General features: G+C 38.2%; 1 protein-coding gene across 1 annotated transcript; it reads right to left on the bottom strand.

Moving 5' to 3' along the window:
• Nucleotides 1-1,258: 1,258 nt before the first annotated feature.
• On the bottom strand, nucleotides 1,259-25,527 carry OOSP3 (oocyte secreted protein family member 3). Its single transcript, XM_061203780.1, has 6 exons — nucleotides 25,423-25,527; nucleotides 18,434-18,530; nucleotides 10,471-10,649; nucleotides 3,914-4,017; nucleotides 1,820-1,973; nucleotides 1,259-1,333 (listed from the first exon to the last, which is right to left on the bottom strand). The coding sequence occupies exons 1-6, from the start codon at nucleotides 25,525-25,527 to the stop codon at nucleotides 1,259-1,261; spliced, it is 714 nt and encodes a 237-aa protein (XP_061059763.1).

Genomic DNA, 25,527 nt, shown 5'->3' with positions numbered 1-25,527 from the left:
TACAAATGTAGCACATTTGCATATTTTTAAAGCTTTACAAGTGAGGTCATGCTAAAAATATTCTGCAACTCATCTCTAATAGTATTAAACTGACAGACCTATGGCTTATTCATTGTATCTGCTACATAGGACTTAAAGTTTGAACATATGTTGTTCTCAAAGTTTTCCATAAATTCATTCATTTAGTCATTAGAACAGTCCTAGGAGGTAGATATTATTTTCCTCCCATTATACAGATGATCAAGTGATACATGGAGGAATTAAATAACCTGCCCTGAGCCACACAGCTAGTAAGTGGCATGTAATCTGCATAGGATCAGACTCTGAGATAAGGGTTCAAAGCTCAAGATTGGTTCAAGAGGAGCACAGTAATACAATAGCTAATATTGAGAAGGGTTCCTGGTGGGCAGGTGTGCTTAATTAAGTGACAGGTGGAACCACTCACTCACCTTTCTGAAAGTCCTTTATCAACTCTATCTTTTCCAACTTCATCTTCACTCACCATAAGAAGTCAAACTAAAAGGATTTGAATGCGTTACCAAACTACCAGTACCTCTGTGAGTGGTTTATTGAATGCTACTAACAGCTGTGTGGGTGACAATGACCCTTCCACACCAACCTCTCAGCTTAGGCCCTATTTTGAGGTTATTATTCAGACATCAAGAAGTATAGCCACAAAGACACAGCATGTTTTATTTGTAAAATCATCTCTCCATAAAAATTATATATTTATATATATCTTACCATAAGAGAATATGCAACGGCTACACTGCCACTTGTTTATAAGAAACACTTTTTATAAACATAAAGCAGGGCTTCCCTGGTGGCGCAGTGGTTGAGAATCTGCCTGCCAATGCAGGGGACACGGGTTCGAGCCCTGGTCTGGGAAGATCCCACATGCCGCGGAGCAACTGGGCCCGTGAGCCACAATTACTGAGCCTGCGCGTCTGGAGCCTGTGCTCCGCAACGAGAGAGGCCGCGACAGTGAGAGGCCCGCGCACCGCGATGAAGAGCGGCCCCTGCTCGCCGCAACTAGAGAAAGCCCTCGCACAGAAACGAAGACCCAACACAGCCCAAAATAAATAAATAAATAAATAAATTCAAAAACAAAAACATAAAGCATTAGGCAGTACCTGAACCCTAACCTCTAGATGACCTCTCAGGACGTGGCACAGAAAAGTTCCAAAATCTATAATGATTGGTTTTAAAATTAAAGAATGCTATCGTAACAGAGTTATCAAGATTGCCACAGAATAATCTAGAACAGAGCTACATTTGGACTCTCATGAACTAAAGAATGAGGCATTTTAAGTGGAAGTGACTGATGGGATGGCTTTACCAGCAGAATAAAAAGACAGGGAGTTAATAAACAGCTGCAGTGTAGTTGCTGACACACTCGGTACAGAAGACACATTGACCAACACTCTGACCACTGAATATTGAGCATCTACTCTGTGCCAGTCGTCAGAGGGAATGGTTGAGGAGATTGAGACACTTGACAATTTTTATCCCAGTAAAAGCTATTTAAAGTAAATGGTTTGCTTATCAGATTATGTTTAAACCAGACTGGAGATTTAATGAATCTGACATGATAACTGGGGTGAGGGAAGATTTATCAATAAGACCAGAACATATATAAACACACGGAAATAGCATTTTTTTTCCAAACATGATTGTAATTAATGCAAGACATCACGTAGACACCATTTAAAACAAAAACCAAAAAAAACCAAAACAAAAACACTAATTAGCAGAGCTTTGGGCTTTTTCTTTCCTTATATCAAGCCCAGCACCTGCTGCCTGTTCTAAGGCTCCTCACCGAGGAGTGTTGGAAGTATGGAATCCAAGGCAATGCAAACGGGCAAGGGTTGGTTAAGTTCCAGGAAGAGCAAGAACTGGCAGAGGGAATATCATTTTTGAACTTTGTAAGATTGTTGTTGATAGTGCTTGGAGTGGTATCCAAAAACGATGAGCTACAAGTTTTAAAGAAGAGAAAACCTGCATGTCACGTTAAATTTAAAAATAAACCATTGAGTCTCATTTTGGCTTGACTCATTGCTGTCCACCCTACTTTAATAGTCATCGGTTCAAGACCACCACCATACTGCCCCTACTTGATTTTTTAAAAATTTTATTGAAGTGTAGTTGACTTACAATATTATATTAGTTTCAGGTGTACAATCTATTAAAAACTGCATATTTTTCTAGATTATACTCCATAAAAAGTTGTTATGAAATATTGACTATTTCCCTGTGCTGCACATTACATCCTCGTAAATTATATTGTACCTTGTAGTTTGTACCTCTTAATCCCCTTCACCTCTGTTGCCCCTCCGCCCACTCCCTCCCTTTCGTAACCACTAGTTTGTTCTCTGTCTTCGTGACTCTGTTTTATGTTTGTCTTATTTTGCAGAGTCCACCCATCAACAGATGAATGGACAAAGAAGATGTGGTACATATATGCAATGGAATATTAGCCATAAAAAAGAATGAAATTTTGACATTTGTGACAACGTTGATTTTGGGGGACGGGGAGTGGGAATAACACTAATTCTTAATAACATTAAGAATTCCCCCTCCGCCTCCCAATGACCCACTATTGAAGAATCTATTCCCCAATATAGAGAATGTTAGCTCTGATAGCCTTATGAAGAAGTAATCCAAAGACAGCTCTCACTAGCATATAGTAAGAGTCCTAGATCTTTAAAATTTTCCACTCATAAAATACTAGAACAGTAAAAGGATTATTTCATTGATCCTTAAAATATAAAAAAAAAGTTTAGGATGTTTTCCCAAAAGCCATAGGGTCATGGTATCTATATTAAACAAGCACCCGAATTCCCTTTTAGAAAAAAACCTTTTTCAATCCAATTATGCACATTCGGGTGTACAGGATTTATCTAAGTTACCAAAATTGGAAAACATTAGGTCTTGTATAGAATAAAGAATTATAAACTGAAGTCAGGATTTAATTTCTTCTAAATGTTTGGCGTTAAAGAGCAGACAATGTGTGCTTTGTCTACCATTCCTGTTTTTCCAAGCATCTCCAGATCTTTAGAGGCAGCTATATGAGATGGTGTGTTTAGGTCCTGACTTGCCATCTCCTAACTACATGATCTTGAACGTGTCAACCTTTGAGCTGTATTAACCCATTTTACTGTCTTTGTAGTGTTCCCCCAAAGCAGAATCTGACAAAGAGATTTATATACAGGGGATTTATCATAGAAGTGCTCCCAATAAAGCAAAGAGGGAAACAGACAAGGAAGATAAAGATAACAAAAGTGTGCTATTTTGGTCAAAGTCCTAGCCTCAGCAGAACCTGCAAGAAAGCTTTCAAGTCAAATCCTGCCTCACAGTTTGTCCTTGAATCAGGCAACAGAGCCAGGCTTTCCATCATAGGGGCAGAGGAAATTTTGTAAACTCCCAGGCCCAGTTGGGGTCAGTAAAGGCCAAACTGCACAGAATCAAGGGGAGGGGCACACAGAAATGGTGACGACAATCCAAGGGGATCTGGGCAGAGCATCTGCAATGAACAAATGACATGGATAAGTATTTCCCTGGACTGAGGAACTGTGCCCACCAATCATTCTAGGATTCAAACTACACTGAGCTTCACTCTCTAAACATTTTTTTTTTTTACCTCTAAATCTGGATTATTATTATTTTTTAACATCTTTATTGGAGTATAATTGCTTTACAGTGTGTGTGTTAGTTCCTGCTTTATAACAAAGTGAATCAGCTATACATATACATATATCCCCATATCTCCTCCCTCTTGCGTCTCCCTCCCACCCTCCCTACCCCACCCCTCTAGGTGGTCACAAAGCACTGAGCTGATCTCCCTGTGCTATAAACATTTTACTTTTGACAAGTAGTTCATAGAAAGTAAAATGAGAACCAGCTGGCCCATGACACTCCCCTGAAAACAATACACCTTAAAGGAATTTTTCCAGTGACTCCTTTGTGCATTATGTTACAATAGAGCACTGAATAAAAAATCACTCCCCTGGAGAAAACCTAATGGGACAAAAAAGACTTTTCTAATTGAAGTATACCATCTCACACAGGAGTTTTAATGAAATTTGAACAAGAAACAGATCAATTCAAGATGTAAGATCTTCACACTAAAGTGTCTTCCCATGGATTCTGAAGAGACTGTTTCCACAAAGACCATGAAGAAAATGCCAACTCAGGCTCTGGACCATCGGTGCCACCAGTTAGCATTTCTGGAGACTGAAATTGTGAAATTGAAATGATGAATGGCCAGGCTAGAAACAAAGGCTACAGCTTCTACTTAATAATTTTACTCTGGAGATTTGGCTTTCAAACATTACCACAGTGCTAGAAAGATTACAGAGAAGCACTTTTATTCAAAGCCATAATTGGAGTTTTGTGTCTTCTGACTACGTGCTTATTGGGGAGACATTCAAAAACACTGTGTTATGGCAAAATAAAAATTTCCATAATCCTAACACAGGGACAACCTCTGTAAACACATTTAGGTGTATACTTTTGCTATTACTCATTTTTAAATTGTCATACTGGATTACCATTTTTCAACCTGTTAATTTATACAATAAATATTCACATGTAAATAAAATATTTCCAAGGACATTTAATAGACATATAACATTCAGTAACATGTGTTGCTATTAAATGTGTTATTTCAGTCAAAATTCTATCAATTGTATATAAAGTATGGAAAATGGATACTATGTGCTCCTTATTTCTCTTATTAATTAAAAATGTATTCAATAGTAAGTTCCAGTATAGCAGAATAAAGATCACCAAAAATTCACTTCTCCAAAAGGGAACCCTCCCTACACTGTTGGTGGGAATGTAAATTGGTGCAGCCACTATGGAGAACAGTATGGAGGTTCCTTTAAAAACTAAAAATAGAGTTACCATATCATCCAGGATTCCCACTCCTAGGCTTATGTCCAGAGAAAACTCTAATTCAAAAAGATACATGCACCCCAATGTTCATAGCAGTACTGTTTACAGTAACCAAGACGTGGAAGCAACCTAAATGTCCATCAACAGATGAATGGATAAAGAAGATGGGGGTATATACACACAATAGAATATTACTCAGCCATAAAAAAGAATGAAACATTGCCATTTACAGCAACATGGATAGACCTAGGGATTATCATACTAAGTGAAGTAAGTCAGACAGAGAAAGGCAAATATCATACGATATCACTTAACATGTGGAGTTTACAAAATGATACAGATGAACTTATTTACAAAACATAAATAGACCCACAGACATACAAAACAAACTTATGGTTGCCAGAGGGGGAAGAGGTGGGGTAATGGATAAATTAGGAGTTTGGGATTAGCAGACCCAAACTACTATATGCAAAATGGATAAACAACAAGGTCCAGCTGTATAGTACAGGGAACTAGATTCAATATCTTGTAATAACTACAATGGAAAAGAATCTGAAAAGAATATATATATATAAAACAGAATCACTTTGCTGTACATCAGAAACTAACAACATTGTAAATCAACTATATTTCAATTAAAATCAAAAAACAAAAACAAAAATTCACTTTTCTAAAAAATAAAAGACAAAAAAAAACCTGGCAGAAACTGTCAAATTTAACTTTCTCACAATTCTGGAAATTAACCTAAGGCTTGCAACCATCCAAGGAGCATGTATTCAAGACTAACGGTGGAATCTCAGTAAGAACAATGAGCTTTGTGACATTCTAACTTGTTCTATGCCAATTCCTATCTCCCCAGCTCCATAGTAGCCATGAAAACCAACAGCCTAGCAGAACCCAAAGAACACAGAACAGTCTGGGGCTCCCTAAAATCCCATCCCCAGAGAATTGTCATTATTTGAGCTCTCTGGAAGTTTTCCTGAAATCCTGGTCTTAATTTGACTTAACTCAAAATATGCTCAATTTGAATAGACCTAGATCAAGTAAGCAGATTGAATTAATAATTAAACACTACCCACAAAGAAAAATCCAAGCCTACATGGCTTCACTGGTGAATTCTACCAAACATTTAAAGAATTAATACCAATGCTTCACAAACTCTCCCAAGAAATAGAAGAGGACAAAACTGCTCAACTCATTCTATGAAGCCAGTATTACCCTGATACCAAAACCAGACATCACAAAAAGAACTACAGACCAATATACCGTATGAATGTAGATATGAAATTCCTTAATAAAATACTAGAAAAGTGACACATAGACAAATGGAAAACAATAGGGAGAGCCCAGAAGTAAACCATTACATGTATAGTCAATTAATTTATGACAAGCCAAGAAGACACATTAGGGAAAGTACAGTCTCTTCAATAAACAGTGTTGGGAAAACTGGAAAGCCGTATGCAAAAAATGAACCTGGACCACTATCTTACACCATATATAAAAATTAACCCAAAATGGATCAAAGACTTGAATGTAAGATCTGAAACCATAAAACTCCTAGAAGAAAACAGAGGCAATATGTTTCTTGACACTGGCCTTGGCAATGTTTTTTTTGTTTTGTTTGGGTTTCTTTTGTTTTGGATCTGACTCCAAAAACAAAGGCAACAAAAGTAAGAATAAACAAGTGAACTACATCAAACTAAAAAACTTCTGCACAGCAAAGGAAGTCATCAATAAAATTAAAAGGCAACCTACTGAATGGGAGAAAGTATTTGTAAATCATATATCTGATTAGGGGTTAATATCCAAAATATGTAAAGAACTCATACAATTCAATTTAAAAAAATCCAATTTTTAAAAACAGGCAGAAGATCTGAATAGACATTTTTCCAAAGACAGCATGCAGATGGCCACCAAGTACATTGAAAAAATGCTCAATCATCAGGGAAATGCAAATCAAAACCACAATGAGATATCATCTCACACCTGTTAAAATGGCTATTTGGGGCTTCCCTGGTGGCGCAGTGGTTGAGAATCTGCCTGCCAATGCAGGGAACACGGGTTTGAGCCCTGGTCTGGGAGGATCCCACATGCCGCGGAGCAACTGGGCCTGTGAGCCACAATTACTGAGCCTGCGCGTCTGGAGCCTGCGCTCCGCAACGAGAGAGGCCGCGATAGTGAGAGGCCCGCGCACCGCGATGAAGAGTGGCCTCCGCTTGCCACAACTAGAGAAAGCCCTCGCACAGAAACGAAGACCCAACACAGCCATAAATAAATAAATTTTTAAAAAAATGGCTATTACCAAAAAGGCAAGAAATAACAAGTGTCAGTGAGGACGTGAAGAAAAGGGAACAATTGTGCACTGTTGGTGGGGATGTAAATTGGTGCAACCACTATAGAAATCAGTATGGAAGTTCCTCAAAAAAAATTAAGAATGGAATTACCATATGATCCAGAAATTCCACTTCTGGGTACTTATATGAAGAAAATGAAAACACCAATTCAAAAAAATTTCTGCACCCCACCATGTTCACTGCAGCATTGTTTACAATAACCAAGACATGGAAACAACCTAAGTGTCTACTGATGAATGAATGGATAAAGAAAATATATACACACACATACACACACACACACACACAAATGGAATATTATTCCAGCATAAAAAATAAAATCTCACCATTCACGACAACATGGATGGACCTTGAGGGCATTATGCTAAGTGAGATAAGTCAGACAGAGAAAGACAAATACTGCATGATCTCACTTATATATGGAAAGTATATATAATATACTTAAAAAGCAAAAACAAACAAACAAACAAAAAAACCCAAGCTAATACAGAGAACAGACTGGTCAGATTGGTGATTACCAGAGGCAGGGATTGGGGGTGGGCAAAATGGGCGAAGAGGGTCAAAAGGTACAAACTTCCAGTTACAAAATCAATAAGTGATGGAGATGTAATGTACAACATAGTGACTCTAGTTAATAATACTGAATTGCATATTTTCAGTATACTTTTAAGTATATCTTGAAAGTTCTCATCACAAGAAAATGAAATTTTGAAGCTACATGTGGTGATGCATATTAACTAGACTTATCATGGTGATCATTTTATAATATATATATAAATATTGAATCATTATGTTGTATACCTGAAACTAATGTAATGTTATATGTCAATTATACCTCAATAAAAATTTTTAAAAAGAAAAGAAATTCATCCTATAAGTACATTAAAAGATACGCAATATCATTAGTCACCAGGGAAATGCAAATCAAAACTACAATAATACCATTTCACACCCCCTAAGGTTACCAGAATCCAAAAGACAGAAAATAGCAAGTATTGGCAAGGATATGGAAAAATTGGACCCTCATATACTGCATGTAAAATGCAACAGTCACTGCGAAAGTCTGGCAGTTCCTCAAAAATTTAGCATTACCACGTGACCCCGCAATTTAACTTCTACATATTTACCCAAGATAATTCGAAACTTGTGCACAAATGTGCATAGCAGCACTATTCATAATAGCCAAAAAGTGGAAACAACCCAAGTGTGGTATATCCATACAATGAACTATTATTCAGCAATGAAAAGGAATTAAGTATTGATATATACTACAATATGGATAAACTTTGAAAACATGCTAAGTGAAAGAATTCAGTCACAGAAGGCTACATATTACATGATTCCATTTATATGCAATGTCGAGAATATGCTAATTTATAGAAAGAGAAATTAGATTAGTGGTTTCCAGGAGCTGGGGGAAAGGAGACTGTAGAGTGACTGCTAATGGATATAAGGTGTCTTTTGGGGGTGATTAAAATATTCTGGAATTACATAGTGATGATGATTGCACATCTTTGTAAATATACTAAAACCACTATATTGTACACTTTTTAATTTTTTAAATAAACTATTCTTCCCTACTCCATGATGGAGAGTTAAACCGAGTGATAAAGCCCTGCTTTTTTTTTAATGCTAACTAATGGAATTCTAGATGCTACCCTTTGATGGAAAACCTTCATAATAAATAAAAGAAAACCTGAGAAAGAAATGAAGCCACCAAGGAAGAGATCCTTTGTACCATAAAACTTGTTCAAAGAATCTGACTTGGTAAGGTGTTAAACCAAAATCCCCCTCCCCCACCCCTCCACCCACTCCTGGAACTTGAGAATTTTCAAAACCGTAAACCAAATTGTTCCACACATACAAATCTATCCTTGAAAGCATAATTTCAAAAGGGTCTTGTAATACTGAAAACTTTAAAAATGGTTTTCATGCCCTGAGAAAATAACCTTTAAAGAAATCTGTAGCTCTGATGGATTGTTTCATTTCATAGTTTTTTGTCCCATTGTAGTTGATCTCTGTGCATCGCTCTTAGTATCTCTTATTTAATTGTATGAACTTTGTAAAGCCATGCTATCAATCTTTTAGCCTTTGCTGTTTTTTCCCTTATGCCCATAATAAGTCATGCTTTGAAATATAAGAAAGGTACATGAAGGCAAAAGAAATTAGAAATATGCGTACTTCAAAAAAGAAGTTGAATTAGCAAGTTTTGTGGATGTAAAGTAGTAAATTGAAGGAAACTGGAATTGTTTATATCACTCACAAACCACACACCTCTCAATAGATAGTTGAGTTATTCTCCACATAATGTTTCTCTACATACATATTTTTTTAACTCATGTTGTAAAACCACTGCATGTTAAGGGCAAAGTCCACTTTTTCTTCCTCCACCAAAGGTCAATGTTGAATTGCCTGAAAGTTCCTGTCAGAAAATCCAGGTTCATTCCTGCTCTCCCACTCCCTAGTTCTATTACCTTAGACAAGTCACCTAGACTTGACTTCACTCTAGATATATAACCACAAAGAAAAATGAAAAATAGGAGGTTTTACCACCAAGGATCAAAAAATTACAATCTTAGCCAATAACTCCAAGGAGTATATTTGAAAGGGCAATTATAGACCAAACTCATTCACGGACAGAGACGTAAAAATTATCGAAGTACTAGCAAATTCACCTCTCATCAAACATTCTCAGAACTTTCCTTCTGAATCCCCCTAGTGCTCTGTATCTCTGACATACATTGCAATCCACCATTTTCCATTGCCTCCTTCTTCCAAAGAAGGATGTAAATCTCAATTTACCAATAGCTAAGCTTCAGTCCTTCCTCTTTTGGACAGCTGCATGACTTTGGGTAAATTGTCAGCCTTTTTTAGCCTCAGTTACTTAATATGAAAACTGGGAATGATACCTTCTTTTCAGTGTTTCTAGACTTTAGGAGATCTAAGGACCAAAGATGTATGAGTGGTTGAAAAGTCATAATAAAATATACTGCAATGTATTCTCCCCAATGGGCCATGAGCTCTTCAAGGCCAATTCCTGGGTCCCATTGGTCTTTCTATTCTAAAAGTATCAAACTCAAGTGTCATAAAAATGAGCAGGTTCTTCACCTTTGGCTTTGACCTTGACTCCACCCATCTTGCACCAGCTAAGCACAGCAGCCACTGCAAGGTAAGATGGGGGGGGGGTAGCTTGTTATTTTGAAACGGTCACAGCTCTTACCTTTTTCCGAATCCCACACTCAATGACAAGATAATTAAACTCATACCCTTTCTCAGTTATGCTGGTGACAGGAGAGCCAGTTCCCAGAGACGCTTCATCAGAATGCAAGAGGTGGCCTTGACCAAGTAGAGCCAATGGAACAACAGCCCAGAATGTAGAAGAAGTACACCTTATGGACACTGTTGAAAGAATCCAAAAAAGAAAGATTCAGATAGAAATTTTTGTCCTAGAGGACACTGAAAGAAAACCTGGGCTTTTTATTATAATATATATATATATAGATACATATATATATTTATCTATGTATATGTATATATACCCCTTAGAACACCCTTGACAGATGCAGTGTGATTGTTCAGATAAAGCCATAACAGTTGTGAGTGAAAATTAACCTCAGGTCAGACTTGCAGGCTTATATGGAGACAACCTCCATCTCCTTCACCCAGTGCCATTTCCTTAAAAACTACAGACTTAAGCTAAACATGGGATGCTGTCTCTGCTTCACTTGCTGTGTGGGACTGCCCCCAGACTGGGGGAGCCTCAAGCTGGTGTGATGGCCTTGGGTCTACATGACAAAGCCAGTGTAAATGATGGGTGGGACATGAAAACAGCAGCTTCTCTGTTAGCCTCTGGCTCTCCTCTAAAGCAGCCAAACACACCTTTTGTGGGTGACGGGACAAAGGAAACCATATATTCAAGCAATATATGGTTCTGCCAATTAATGAAGATCTGTACCTGCTGTGTCTCCTGCCCTGTATCCTTCTATAAAGCAAAATGAAGATAGTCTTAGATGAAAGCCTATTGGCCTCTGGTGAGTCTGACTGTGAAATTGAATCATCCACAGCTGTGGGCCCCCATTAATTCTACTACAAGTAATATATCCTAAGGAAGTTTTTAGATAGAGATGTAAAGGCATTCCTACAAATAAAGCTATCCATCACTATATTTTCATGATAAGGAAATACTAGAAATAACAAAATGTTTAAAGTATTACATAGAAAGTAAACTTATCTAGTGACTTTTTTTAATAAAGAAAGAGATATATAGTTTAGGTGAGAAAAAATGACTGTAAAGTAAGCCACAGGTATGACACATGGACAAAGTAAGTGGGTTGCAAATAAAACAACAGATATTACCAAAAAAAGAAAAAGAAAAAAAAAAACCACTAACTCAAAAAGATACATGGACCCCAATATTCATAGCAGCATTATTTACAATTGCCAAGACATGGAAGCAACATAAATGTCCATCAACAGACATGGTATGCATGTGTGTGTGTGTGTGTGTGTGTATACACACATATACATATATACAATGGAATACTACTCAGCCATAAAAAAGAATGAAATTTTGCCATTTGCAGCAACATGGATGGACTTGGAGGACATTATGCTATGTGAAATAAGTCAGACAGAGAAAGATAAATACTATATGATATCACTTATATGTGGAATCTAAAAAATATAACAAACTAGTGAATATAACAAAAAGAAGCAGACTCACAGGTATAGAGAACAAACTAGCGGTTACTGGCGGTGGGTGCATTATAGGGGTGGGAGAGTGGGAGGTATAAACTATTGGGTGTAAAGTAAGTTCAAGATTGTATTGTACAACACAGGGAATATAGCGAATATTTTATAATAACTGATTAAATGGAAAGTAACCTTTAAAATAGTATAAAAGATTTTTAAGCAGATATTAAAAGATAACTTTATGACATAGGAAAAATAAATGAGGAGAGAAAAATGAAGATCTTTGTTTCCACGCCAAGATTTAGAAGTAACACACAAACACTCAAATAGAGTTACAGATGTAGAAAACAAATTTATGGTTACTAGGGGGTAAGGGGGTGGGGGTGGGGATAAATTGGGAGATTGGGATTGACATACACACACTACTATATATAAACTAGATAACTAATAAAACCTGCTGTATAGCACAAGGAACACTACTCAATACTCTGTAATTACCTATATGGATACATGTATATGTATAACTGATTCACTTTGCTGTACACCTGAAACTAACACAACATTGTAAATCAACTATACTCCAATAAAAAAATTTTTTAAACTAAATAAATAAATAAAAAGAAGGGGAGAGGGGATGACAAGAGATAGGGGGCTAGATAATGAGTAGATCAGGATGGGACATGGAAAAGAAAGCTGAAATTTCAAGCACGGAAATCTTTTCCCCCAGGCAGGGTGAATGGGGTGGAGAGCTGCACAGTGGAAAATACCTACATCTAAAAGGAAAAATAAAAAATAGCTCTAGACATCCACCAGAGGGCAGACAGCAGAAGCAAGAAGAACTACAATCCTGCAGCCTGTGGAACAAAAACAACATTCACAGAAAGATAGACAAGATGAAAAAGCAGAGAGCTATGTACCAGATGAAGGAACAAGATAAAACCCCAGAAAAACAACTAAATGAAGTGGAGATAGGCACCCTTCCAGAAAAAGAATTCAGAATAATGATAGTGAAGATGATCCAGGACCTCAGAAAAAGAATGGACGCAAAGATCGAGAAGATGCAAGAAATGTTGAACAAAGACCTAGAAGAATTAAAGAACAAACAAACAGAGATGAACAATACAATAACTGAAATGAAAACTACACTAGAAGGAATCAATAACGGAATAACTGAGGCAGAACAGCGGATAAGTGACCTGGAAGACAGAATGGTGGAATTCACTGCTGCGGAACAGAATAAAGAAAAAAGAATGAAAAGAAATGAAAACAGCCTAAGAGACCTCTGGGACAACATTAAACGCAACAACATTCACATTACAGGGGTCGCAGAAGGAGAAGAGAGAGAGAAAGGACCCGAGAAAATATTTGAAGAGATTATAGTTGAAAACTTCCCTAACATGGGAAAGGAAATAGCCACCCAAGTCCAGGACGTGCAGCGAGTCCCATACAGGATACGCCCAAGAAGAAACATGCCGAGACACATAGTAATCAAATTGGCAAAAATTAAAGTCAAAGAAAAATTATTGAAAGCAGCAAGGGAAAAATGACAAATAACATACAAGGGAACTCCCATAAGGTTAACACCTGAGATTTCTCAGCAGAAACTCTACAGGCCAGAAGGGAGTGGCATGATATACTTAAAGTGATGAAAGGGAAGAACCTACAACCAAGATTACTCTAACCCAGCAAGGATCTCATTCAGATTCGATGAAGAAATCAAAAGCTTTACAGACAAGCAAAAGCTGAGAGAATTCAGCACCTGCAAACCAGCTCTACAACAAATGCTAAAGGAACTTCTCTAAGTGGAAAACACAAGAGAAGAAAAGGACCTACAGAAACAAATCCAAAACAATTAAGAAAATAGTCATAGGAACATTCATATCAATAATTACCTTAAACGTGAATGGGTTAAATGCTCCAACCAAAAGACACAGGCTTGCTGAATGGATACAAAAACAAGACCCATCTATATGCTGTCTACAAGAGACCCACTTCAGACCTAAGGACACATACAGACTGAAAGCGAGGGGATGGAAAAAGATATTCCATGCAAATGGAAATCAAAAGAAAGCTGGAGTAGCTATACTCCTATCAGATAAAATAGACTTTAAAATAAAGAATGTTACAAGAGACAAGGAAGGACACTACATAATGATCAAGGGATCAATCCAAGAAGAAGATATAACAATTAAAATATATATGCACCCAACAGAGGAGCACCTCAATACATAAGGCAACTGCTAACAGCTATAAAAGAGGAAATCGACAGTAACACAATAATAGTGGGGGACTTTAACCTCACTTACACCAATGGACAGATCACCCAAAATGAAAATAAATAAGGAAACAGAAGCTTTAAATTACACAATAGACCAGATAGATTTAATTGATACTTACAGGACATTCTATTCAAAAACAGCAGATTACACTTTCTTCTCAAGTGCGCACAGAACATTCTCCAGGATAAATCATATCTTGGGTCACAAATCAAGCCTCAGTAAATGTAAGAAAATTGAAATCATGTCAAGCATCTTTTCTGACCACAGCACTATGAGACTAGAAATGAATTACAGGGAAAAAAAACATAAAACACACAAACACATGGAGGTTAAACAATACGTTACTAAATAACCAAGAGATCACTGAAGAAATCAAAGAGGAAATCAAAAATTACATAGAGACAAATGACAATGAAAACACGACAATCCAAAACCTATGGGATGCAGCAAAAGCAGTTCTAAGAGGGAAGTTTATAGCTATACAAGCCTACTTCAAGAAGCATGAAAACTCTCAAATAAACAATCTAACCTTACACCTGAAGGAACTAGAGAAAGAAGAACAAACAAAACCCAAAGTTAGCAGAAGGAAAGAAATCATAAAGATCAGAGCAGAAATAAATGAAATAGAAACAAAGAAAACAATAGCAAAGATCAATAAAACTAAAAGCTGGTTCTTTGAGAAGATAAACAAAATTGATAAACCATTAGCCAGACTCATCAAGAAAAAGAGGGAGAGGACTCAAATCAATAAAATTAGAAATGAAAAAGGAGAAGTTACAACAGACACCGCAGAAATACAAAGCATCCTAAGAGACTACTACAAGCAACACTATGCCAATAAAATGGACAACCTGGAAGAAATGCACAAATTCTTAGAAAGGTATAACCTTCCAAGACTGAACCAGGAAGAAGTAGAAAATGTGAACAGACAATCACAAGTAATGAAATTGAAACTGTGATTAAAAATCTTCCAACAAACAAAAGTCCAGGACCAGATGGCTTCACAGGTGAATTCTATCAAACAGTTAGAGAAGAGCTAACATCCATCCTTCTCAAACTCTTCCAAAAAATTGTGGAGGAAGGAACACTCCCAAACTCATCCTATGAGGCCACCATCACCCTGATACCAAAACCAGACAAAGATACTACAAAAAAAGAAAATTACAGACCAATATCACTGATGAATATAGATGCAAAAATCCTCAACAAAATACTAGCAAACAGAATCCAACAACACATTAAAAGGATCATACACCATGATCAAGTGGGATTTATCCCAGGGATGCAAGGATTCTTCAATATACGCAAATCAATCAGTGTGATACACCATATTAACAAATTGAAGAAGAAAAACCATATGATCATCTCAATAGATGCAGAAAAAGCTTTTGACAAAATTCAACACCCATTTATGATAAAAACTCTCCAGAAAGTGGGCATAGAGGGAACCTACCTCAACATAATAAAGGCCATATACGACAAACACACAGCAAACATCATTCTCAATGGTGAAAAACTGAAAGCATTTCCTCTAAGATCAGGAACAAGACAAGGATGTCCACTCTCACCACTATTATTCAACATAGTTTTGGAAGTCTTAGCCACGGCAATTGAGAAGAAAAAAAAATAAAAGGAATCTAAATCAGAAAAGAAGAAGTAAAACTGTCACTGTTTGCAGATGACATGATACTATACATAGAGAATCCTAAAGTTGCCACCAGAAAACTACTAGAGCTAATCAATGAATTTGGTAAAGTAGCAGGATACAAAATTAATGCACAGAAATCTCTTGCATTCCTATACACTAATGATGAAAAATCTGAAAGAGAAATTAAGGAAACACTCCCATTTACCATTGCAACACAAGGAATAAAATGCCTAGGAATAAACCTACCTAGGGAGACAAAAGACCTATATGCAGAAAAGCATAAGATACTGATGAAAGAAACTAAAGATGATACCAACAGATGGAGAGATATACCATGTTCTTGGATTGGAAGAATCAATATTGTGAAAATGACTATACTACCCAAAGCAATCTACAGAGTCAATGCCATCCCTATCAAATTACCAATGGCATTTTTTACGGAACTAGAACAAAATATCTTAAAATTTGTATGGAGACACAAAAGACCCCGAATAGCCAAAGCAGTCTTTGCAGAGGGAAAAAAACGGAGCTGGAGGAATCAGACTCCCTGACTTCAGACTATACTACAAAGCTACAGTAATCAAGACAATATGGTACTGGCACAAAAACAGAAACATAGATCAATGGAACAAGATAGAAAGTCCAGAGATAAACCCACACACCTATGGTCAACTAATCTATGACAAAGGAGGTAAGGATATACAATGGAGAAAAGACAGTCTCTTCAGTAAGTGGTGCTGGGAAAACTGGACAGCTACATGTAAAAGAATGAAATTAGAACACTCCCTAACTCCATACACAAAAATAAACTCAAAATGGATTAGACACCTAAATGTAAGACCAGACACTCTAAAACTCTTAGAGGAAAACATAGGAAGAACACTCTTTGACATAAATCACAGCAAGATCTTTTTTGATCCACGTCCTAGAGTAATGGAAATAAAAACAAAAATAAACAAATGGGACCTAATGAAACTTCAAAGCTTTTGCACAGCAAAGGAAACCATAAACAAGACGAAAAGACAACCCTCAGAATGGGAGAAAATATTTGCAAATGAATCAACGGACAAAGGATTAATCTCCAAAATATATAGACAGCTCATGCAGCTCAATAGTAAAGAAACAAACAACCCAATCCAAAAATGAGCAGAAGACCTAAATAGACATTTCTCCAAAGAAGACATACAGGCTTTCCTGATGGCGCAGTGGTTGGGAATCCGCCTGCCGATGTAGGGGACACGGGTTCGAGCCCTTGTGGGGGAGGATCCCACATGCCGTGCAGCAGCTAGGCCCATGTGCTGCAACTGCTGAGCCTGCATCTGGAGGCTGCAAGCCACAGCTGCTGAGCCCACGTACCACAACTGCTGAGGCCTGCGTGCCTAGAGCCCGTGCTCCGCAACGGGAGAGGCCGCCGCGGTGAGAAGCCTGCGCACCGCAGCGAGGAGTGGTCCCCCACTCGCCGCAGCTAGAGGAAGCTCGCATGCAGCAATGAAGACCCAATGCAGCCAAAAATAAATAAATAAAAAATAAAGTATACAATCTTTAAAAAAAAAAAAAGAAGACATACAGATGGCCAAGAAGCACATGAAAAGCTGCTCAACATCACTAATTATTAGAGAAATGCAAATCAAAACTACAGTGAGGTACCACCTCACAGCAGTTAGAATGGGCGTCATCAGAAAATCTACAAACAACAAATGCTGGAGAGGGTGTGGAGAAAAGGGAACCCTCTTGCACTGTTGGTGGGAATGTAAATTGATACAACCACTATGGAGAACAGTATGGAGGTTCCTTAAAAAACTAAAAATAAAATTACCATCTGATCCAGCAATCCCACTACTGGGCATATACCCAGAGAAAACTGTAATTCAAAAAGACACATGCACCCCAATGTTCATTGCAGCACTGTTTACAATAGCCAGGTCATGGAAGCAACCTACATGCCCATCAACAGACGAATGGATAAAGAAGATGTGGTACATATATACAACGGAGTATTACTCAGCCATAGAAAGGAACGAAATTGGGTCATTTGTTGAGACGTGGATGGATCTAGAGACTGTCATACAGAGTGAAGTAAGTCAGAAAGAGAAAAACAAGTATCATATATTAATGCATATATGTGGAACCTAGAAAAATGGTACAGATGAACCAATTTGCAGGGCAGAAATTGAGACACAGATGTAGAGAACAAACGTATGGACACCAAGGGGGGAAAGCTGCGGGGGTGTGGTGGTGGTGGTGGGCTGAATTGGGCGATTGGGATTGACATGTATACACTGATGTGTATAAAATTGATGACTAATAAGAACCTGCTGTATAAAAATAAATAAATAAAATTAAATTAAAACATTAAAAAAAATAGCTCTTTCCCAAGCATGAGGATAAACTAGATAAATCACTTGCTTTGGGAGGGTGGGGAGGTAGAGGGCAAAAGAGAGGAGGCAACACCACTGCAGAAGTCAGGAAAATAAAGTGGCAAGTCACTTCTACTCAAAATAGCACACAACAAAAGACCCAGCAACCTCTACACCTTCAGCAAAACATGAGGGTTGCTCTTGTACCTGACTCTCGCTCAGAAAAAGCCAAAATTATGCAGAAAAGTAAAGATGATCGTAACCCCACAGAAGCCTTCACGATGTCAGCTCCCAACCAAAGACCCTGGAAAAACACAGGAAATTGGTAGCACCTGGCCTGTTTTGAATAATTTTATAGCCAATGCCACACCCAGCTGACTGCATTTACAAGTCACTGTGCTGATTGATTTTATTTTCCAGGAATATGGATTGTTTTTGCTGATCCAAATTCCTTACTATCTGGAAAATATGGAAAGCACAAAGAACGAAATTAAACTCTTTATAAAAGCTACCATTTTTTATATTCAGAGAGAGATTTCTTTCTACCACCTGAAACTTGACATTCTCCTGATCACTCCATTACCGAAATCAGGGATGCAAAGAAAGTGCCACCAGCAAATCTTTGAGAACTGTGACTTCTCCAGGCCCTCTGAAGTTCCTGGGAGAAGATGTTCAGAGTGTCAGTGTGTGTTTATTGAATCGTTGGGGAATGACATTTAGGGAGACATTTTAAGCCAGTGGTTTTCAAACCTTAGCAGAATCAGAATCACCTGCAGGGCTTGTTAAAACACAGATTGCTAGGCTGTGCCCCAGATTCTAATTTGGGGCTGCCACGGGGCCTAAGAATGTGTGTTTCTGAAAGTTCCAGGTGATGCTGATGTGCTGGTCCCAGGACCACACTTTGAGAACCACTGACTCAGATAATATTACTTTAGAGAACCACATAGTTCAATGGCTCACAAACTTTAGGTTAATTATCAAAATTATCAGGAGGGTTATTTAAAAATATAGATGTCTTAGTTCCACTCCAGTCCAATGGGATCTAATTGTAGCTGAAAGCTTTAGAGGACATCTGAATCACTGCAGGTTCTTCTGAAAAAATGTACATTTCCAGAGTCTAAACCAGAGGGTCAAGGCCCAGGAATCTGCATTTTTAACCATTGCCCCAGGTGATTCGTGGAGGTTTCTCATACTTTGAGAAACATGGAGCAGAGGTCCTCAGGACTACTGATGAGGGAGGGAGGGAGGGAGGCCTCCAATTCTCCTTCAGTGATTTCCATTTCATTTTCATCTGTTTTACGTTAGAGCCTTTTTTTTTAACCACCAACGTTATAAATCCTCTATGTCCTTTGAAGTGTAAGATCTTAATATTAAATTAAAAACTAGATGTGACTAGAGGTTGCTCCATAAATGTCATCTTTGATACATCAATGAGGAATAAAAAAATGATTCCAAATCCTACTTCCCTTCATATATTCTCCTGGTATTTCCAACACCTATATAATATAAATGCTGTAAAACATTTATGTAATTTGTGCTAGTAGTTGTGCCCTTTTGAGGATCTGGAATGATCTAAAAGAAAACAGAGAGACCAGACCAACCAGCATGATATTGGGCCTAATTCCAGAATCAGCAATCTGAACAAAGCCTTTCCATAAGAGGAAAAAAAAAAACCTTCACCCAAGGCAGCACTTCCCTCTTCCCAATTGTAGCTTCTTCTAGACATCCACATATTATAATAGGAAAAAAGGGATGGGATAAATCAGCATGCCACCAGGCTATTTTGTATCACCTCCAGATCTGGGAAGGAAGGACCTCTGCTCACGACTCAGGCTTTAGAGGGCTTCACTCTGGCCTTCTCCACTGTGCCCTTCGCCTGGGGGAGAAGATGTGTTGGATCAAGAGGACAAGCCACCAAGAGCCCAAACCTCCAGAATTTTCTACCCAAATGGCCCTCATTTCACACCCAAGGCCCACATGAGTCTCTCCCCTGAGTCTGTCCTCCCCGGTGTGGGTACCCCTTGGCCCAGTGGGTGACCAAAAGGTAGTTGCCTACTAGAAATATGACCAGAGCTTGGACACGTCATCTGTAGTGTCCACACCCATGCTCTCCGTGTGTGGGGGGCCCCTCACAACACAGATCGGAGTGGGATTGGGAAGAGAGGAGAAATCGGGCCACAGGCTATGGGTAGGAGAGTGAAGTGGAGTGGAGATAGATGGTGGCTCTCACCACATTGCAATGTTCCAACACAGAACTCTAAGGACTCTGAAAATTCCAAATTAAAATCTGCCTTTCTATCTCATTATGAAAGTTGGTTCGTCAAAATAGGAGGTCAGAACATATCTTGTTTAACAGTTTCTTTGATTGATTTATAACTTTTATAAGATACCTGGAACATGTGCCTCCACTTGTACCCTTGCTCCTGTCCCCATATATGCTGGATAGGAACGGACCTGGGCCATTTGGGCTCAGCTCAGAGTAGCTGGTCATGGGCCATATCTACTGATCTCCTTGGAAGCTCTTAGGACCTTGTCTAGCTCAGCCAACGACCTTGAAGGACCTGGATTTTACTAGACATCTTGGTTCACCCCTCAATGTTCACCTCTAGTAAATCAAGCAAATAAACGGAATTATATAAGTCGTGTTTAACAGCATGTACAGAGGCGAAACAAAAGGAGTACAGATTATCTCATAGTGCATTTACTTGATTAGATAAAGAAATACTGAATAATAGATGACTCTAACGTACTTAATACTTGGGTGACCTTGACTCCAGACCCCAGATGCTTAAATCCTGAATTCTCTCTCAATCTTGCTGGAAACCACCTCAATCTTTTACTTTTATTTTCTAGTTTGTTCCTATGTAAACTTCTAACATTTATTCCAGTGTGATTATAGGTCAATACTTGTTATTAATTTATTATTTGGTTTAAGCATCAGGGGCAGTTCCTTTCAGCAAATATTTGACAACCTCTCCCGTAGCAGGCATCTTGCCTGGTGCAGTAGGAGATACAATGGTGAACAAGGAAGATTTACCCTTGCCTTTGAGGAGCTGACTGCCTGGCAGGGAAACAAACATTAAACAAACACAGTTAAGAAATATTGATAATTCTGCAAATAACTAATTGCAATTCTCTTATGTGCTACAAAGGAAAGTACAGAGTGCCAAGGGTGTAGATAACAGAGGAACACAACCAAGTCTGGAGGTGCCAAGAGAGTGTCCCTGAGGAAGTACAGTCCCCCTTAACCACAAGGGATGCCTGAAACAGAGGATAATACCAAACCCTATATATACTGTTTTCCCTATACGTACATAGCTATAATAAAGTTTAATTTATAAATTAGGCACAATAAAAGATTAAGAACAATAACTAGTAATAAAATAGAATTATAACAATATACTATAATAAACGGTAGGTGAATGTGGTCTCTCTCTCCCAGAATACCTTATTGTACGAATGTAATGCCTTTTCCATTTTAACTAAGCACTTTTCATGCACTGTGGCCTTCCCTTTTGCAGTTTGAGGTGTGACAGCCAAACTAGCACGAATTTCTTTTTCCCTCTTGATAATTTCATGGGTAGAAGATTCGTTCTTACTGTAGACCTTAGCAACTTAAGCATACAATTTTTTTTTCTTTCCCTATTAAGTGGAGAACTTACATCTTTTCACTTAAAGGAAGCACGTATAGCTTCTCTTTGGCATATGAGAATTGTTAGCATGGCGCTTTGCTACTCTGGCACTTTGGGGCCACCATTAAGTAAATAAGGGTCACATGAACACGAGCACTGTGATACCACAATAGTGGATCTGATAACCCTGACAGTTGCTACATGACTAATGGGCAGGATACACCTGACAAAGGGATGATTCAGGTCCCAGGAGGGATGGAGCCATAGACATAAGATTTCATCATGCTACTAAGAATGACATGTAATTTAAAACTTATGAATTGTTTATTTCTGGAATTTTCCATTTAATATTTTTGGACCACGGTTGACCACAGGTAACTGAAACCACAGGTAACAGAATAACCATGGATAAGGGGGGACTACTGTGGTATTTAAGCTGAAGGATGAGCAGGCCATTTGAGGGAACAGGAAGCATCGCCACCTGAAGGCAAGCACTCAAAAGAGGAAAACCACACATGCAAATACTCCTTGAGGCAGGAAGGAACATGGCGCAATAGAAGAACTGGAAAGAGTGAGGCTGGAACCTAATATACCAGACAGTGAGGTAACGCTGGAGAGACAGGCCAAGGTCAGAAGGTACAGGTCCTTAGAGATCACATTTAAAATATGGAGTTTTATTCAAAGAGCAATGGAAGCCTTCAAGGTTTTAACCGGGAAGCAAATAATCAGAATTATGGCTTTAGGTGTGAAATCGAATACTCCGAGCCCAAAGAATCACAGATATATTTTCAGTTCTGTAGGTGTTTAAGTAACTTGTTGAAAACATTACCAGCACAATGATAAAGAATCTCTACAGCAAGGAAAATTCAAAACTGACATTTTCATAGATTAAAAGTCTTAGGAGAGTGGGTGTCAAACTGTGTTCCTTGAGAATTCCTTTCCTTTAAATGGGGTCTATGTATTAATCAAGTTTGAGAATTGCTGCTCTAGGAGTTGAATGGAGAATGAATTGGAAGGGGGTACAAGTGGATAAGACAAAAATTTGGAAGTTACTGTGAGGGTGCAGAAATTATGGTAAGTTAAATCAGAGTCGTGGCAGTAAAGGCAGAAAGAAGCAGGTTCCAGAAAGTAGAGTGTTTGATTAGATCAGTGATTGAGGGAGATAGAGGTTATCAGGCTTGACAACCAGACTTCAGGTATATACAACTGAGTTGATAGTTATTAGTGAGATAATAAGAGTTAACAATTATGTACTGCCTATTATACACAGGGAACTATTCTAGTCACCCTTACAGTAACTCATCAAATTCCCACAAAAACTTAGGGGATAAGAACTATTATTATCTACAATTTACAGACAAGGAAACTGAGACTCAGAGAGGTTAAGGCACTTTCCTAAGGTCACACAGCTATTATTTAATAGCAAGGATGGCAGTACTAATGAAGGAGCAAGTTAGCAGCAGAAGAAAAAGATTTCAATTTTGGATATGCTGATTTTGAGATTCCTATGAGACATCCAAGTAGAAATGTGGAGAAAACATTTGGCCATAAGTTGGGACTGAGAGAGGAATCTAAGACAGGAATAAAAATGTGGAAAATATTAGAATATTTGAAGGCTTCAACCTGGATGTGAGAACATCTAGAGTACATAGCATGAGAAAAAATAATAGTTTAATACAAAGCCCTGAGAACATACAACATTTAAAGTTTAAAAATATATACATTGGTAGTGAGTACAAAGAAGGAGTAGTCAAAAAAACTGGGAGGACAACAGGGGTGGAGGTTGATGCTATTGCCACAAAAGTGATGTGGGAAATGTGTCTCAAACTGGAGAATCAACTATATTCAAAGTTTTTAAGAGTTCAGGTGGAAAAGACAACCCACAGAATGGGAGAAGTTATTTGCAAATCATATATCTGATAAGGGCCTTGTATCTAGAATATATAAGGAACTCTGCAACTCAATAATAAAAAAACAAATGTTCCAATTTAAAAATAGGCAAGGTCAGAATGGCCATCATCAAAAAATCTAGAAACAATAAATGCTGGAGAGGGTGTGGAGAAAAGGGAACACTCTTGCACTGTTGGTGGGAATGTAAATTGATACAGCCACTATGGAGAACAGTATGGAGGTTCCTTAAAAAACTAAAAATAGAACTACCATGTGACCCAGCAATCCCACTACTGGGCATATACCCTGAGAAAACCATAATTCAGAAAGAGTCATGTACCAAAATATTCATTGCAGCTCTGTTTACAATAGCCAGGACATGGAAGCAACCTAGGTGTCCATCATCGGATGAATGGATAAAGAAGATGTGGCACATATATACAATGGAATATTACTCAGCCATAAAAAGAAATGAAATGGAGGTGTTTGTAATGAGGTGGATGGAGTTAGAGTCTGTCATACAGAGTGAAGTAAGTCAGAAAGAGAAAAACAAATACAGTATGCTAACACATATATATGGAATCTAAGGGAAAAGAAAAAAAAAAAAAAAGAGGTCATGAAGAACCTAGTGGCAAGATGGGAATAAAGACACAGACCTACTAGAGAATGGACTTGAGGATATGGGGAGGGGGAGGGGTGAGATGTGACAGGGTGAGAGAGTGTCATGGACATATATACACTACCAAATGTAAAATAGATAACTAGTGGGAAGCAGCCGCATAGCACAGGGAGATCAGCTCGGTGCTTTGTGACCACCTAGAGGGGTGGGATAGGGAGGGTGGGAGGGAGGGAAATGCAAGAGGGAAGAGATATGGCAACATATGTATATGTGTAACTGATTCACTTTGTTGTAAAGCAGAAGCTAGCACACCATTGTAAAGCAATTATACTTCAATAAAGATGTTTAAAAAAAAAATAAATAAAATAAAATAAATAAATAAAAATAGGCAAAGGATCTTTTTGGAGTGATGAAAATGTTCTACAATTGACTCTGGTGATGGTCACACCTATCTGTGAATGCTCATATCTGTGAATACGTGAAAGACCATTGAAACCACCTGACATGGCTGAAATGTATAGGACGCAAATTATATCTCAAAAAAAAAAAAAAAGCTGTTTTTTCAAAAGGGGGCCAAGTTAAGTGAAAACTGAAATTTGTCCATTGCACGTGGAAACAATTTGTACGTAACGTCAGCTGAGGAGTTTGATGTGATGGTAGAAGCCGAAGACAATCGTAGAAGTTAAGAGAGTCTGCCAGTCACTTGACTACTCTAAGAGCCATTCCCTGCCCTTCCTCTGCTCAGCTCTGAATCAGAGGGCTGATCCCTGCAAACATCTGCCCCACACACCACCACACCCCTCTCCTAACTGGCTTCCAGTTAGGAGTAATCAGTGGGAAGCCGGATGGTAAGGATTTACAGCTGGGTCTATGGCCTGTCATCTCGCTTTCACGGATGCCTGGGAATCTGACCCTCAGTTAACTCTCCTAACGTTAACTCAAGAAATTGTTATAAATTCACCTATACCAGGTACAAAATAAATGACAATCTAGATAAAGACTACGTATTGCTTTGTTGTTGCTGCCCCCAGAAAGTGAGAGCTAGTCACGTATACTTGAGGAGGTGTATAACTAGGTAGGTATAAAAGGTGAAGAGACCCCAGCACTGCTGGTTTCCTTGAGCCAAGGTTGTCCATCTTACTCAAGCCACTCATGGCCAT

Source organism: Eubalaena glacialis, chromosome 10 (assembly GCF_028564815.1).
Source record: "Eubalaena glacialis isolate mEubGla1 chromosome 10, mEubGla1.1.hap2.+ XY, whole genome shotgun sequence".
Taxonomy (NCBI): domain Eukaryota; kingdom Metazoa; phylum Chordata; class Mammalia; order Artiodactyla; family Balaenidae; genus Eubalaena; species Eubalaena glacialis.
The sequence above is the reverse complement of the archived record's forward strand: the minus strand, read 5'-3'. Positions and strand labels throughout refer to the sequence as shown.

Bases quoted from the DNA above. Each gene is read 5' to 3' on its own strand.
- OOSP3 (XM_061203780.1), bottom strand. From the start codon at position 25,527: ATGGCCATGAGTGGCTTGAGTAAGATGGACAACCTTGGCTCAAGGAAA. The intron at 10,650-18,433 runs GTACAAGAGCAA...TTCTTTCAACAG, and splicing joins TTTTTCTGAGCGAGAGTCAG to TGTCCATAAGGTGTACTTCT. The intron at 4,018-10,470 runs GTAAGAGCTGTG...TTGTCCCATTAG, and splicing joins AGTGTGGGATTCGGAAAAAG to GTTTTCTCCAGGGGAGTGAT.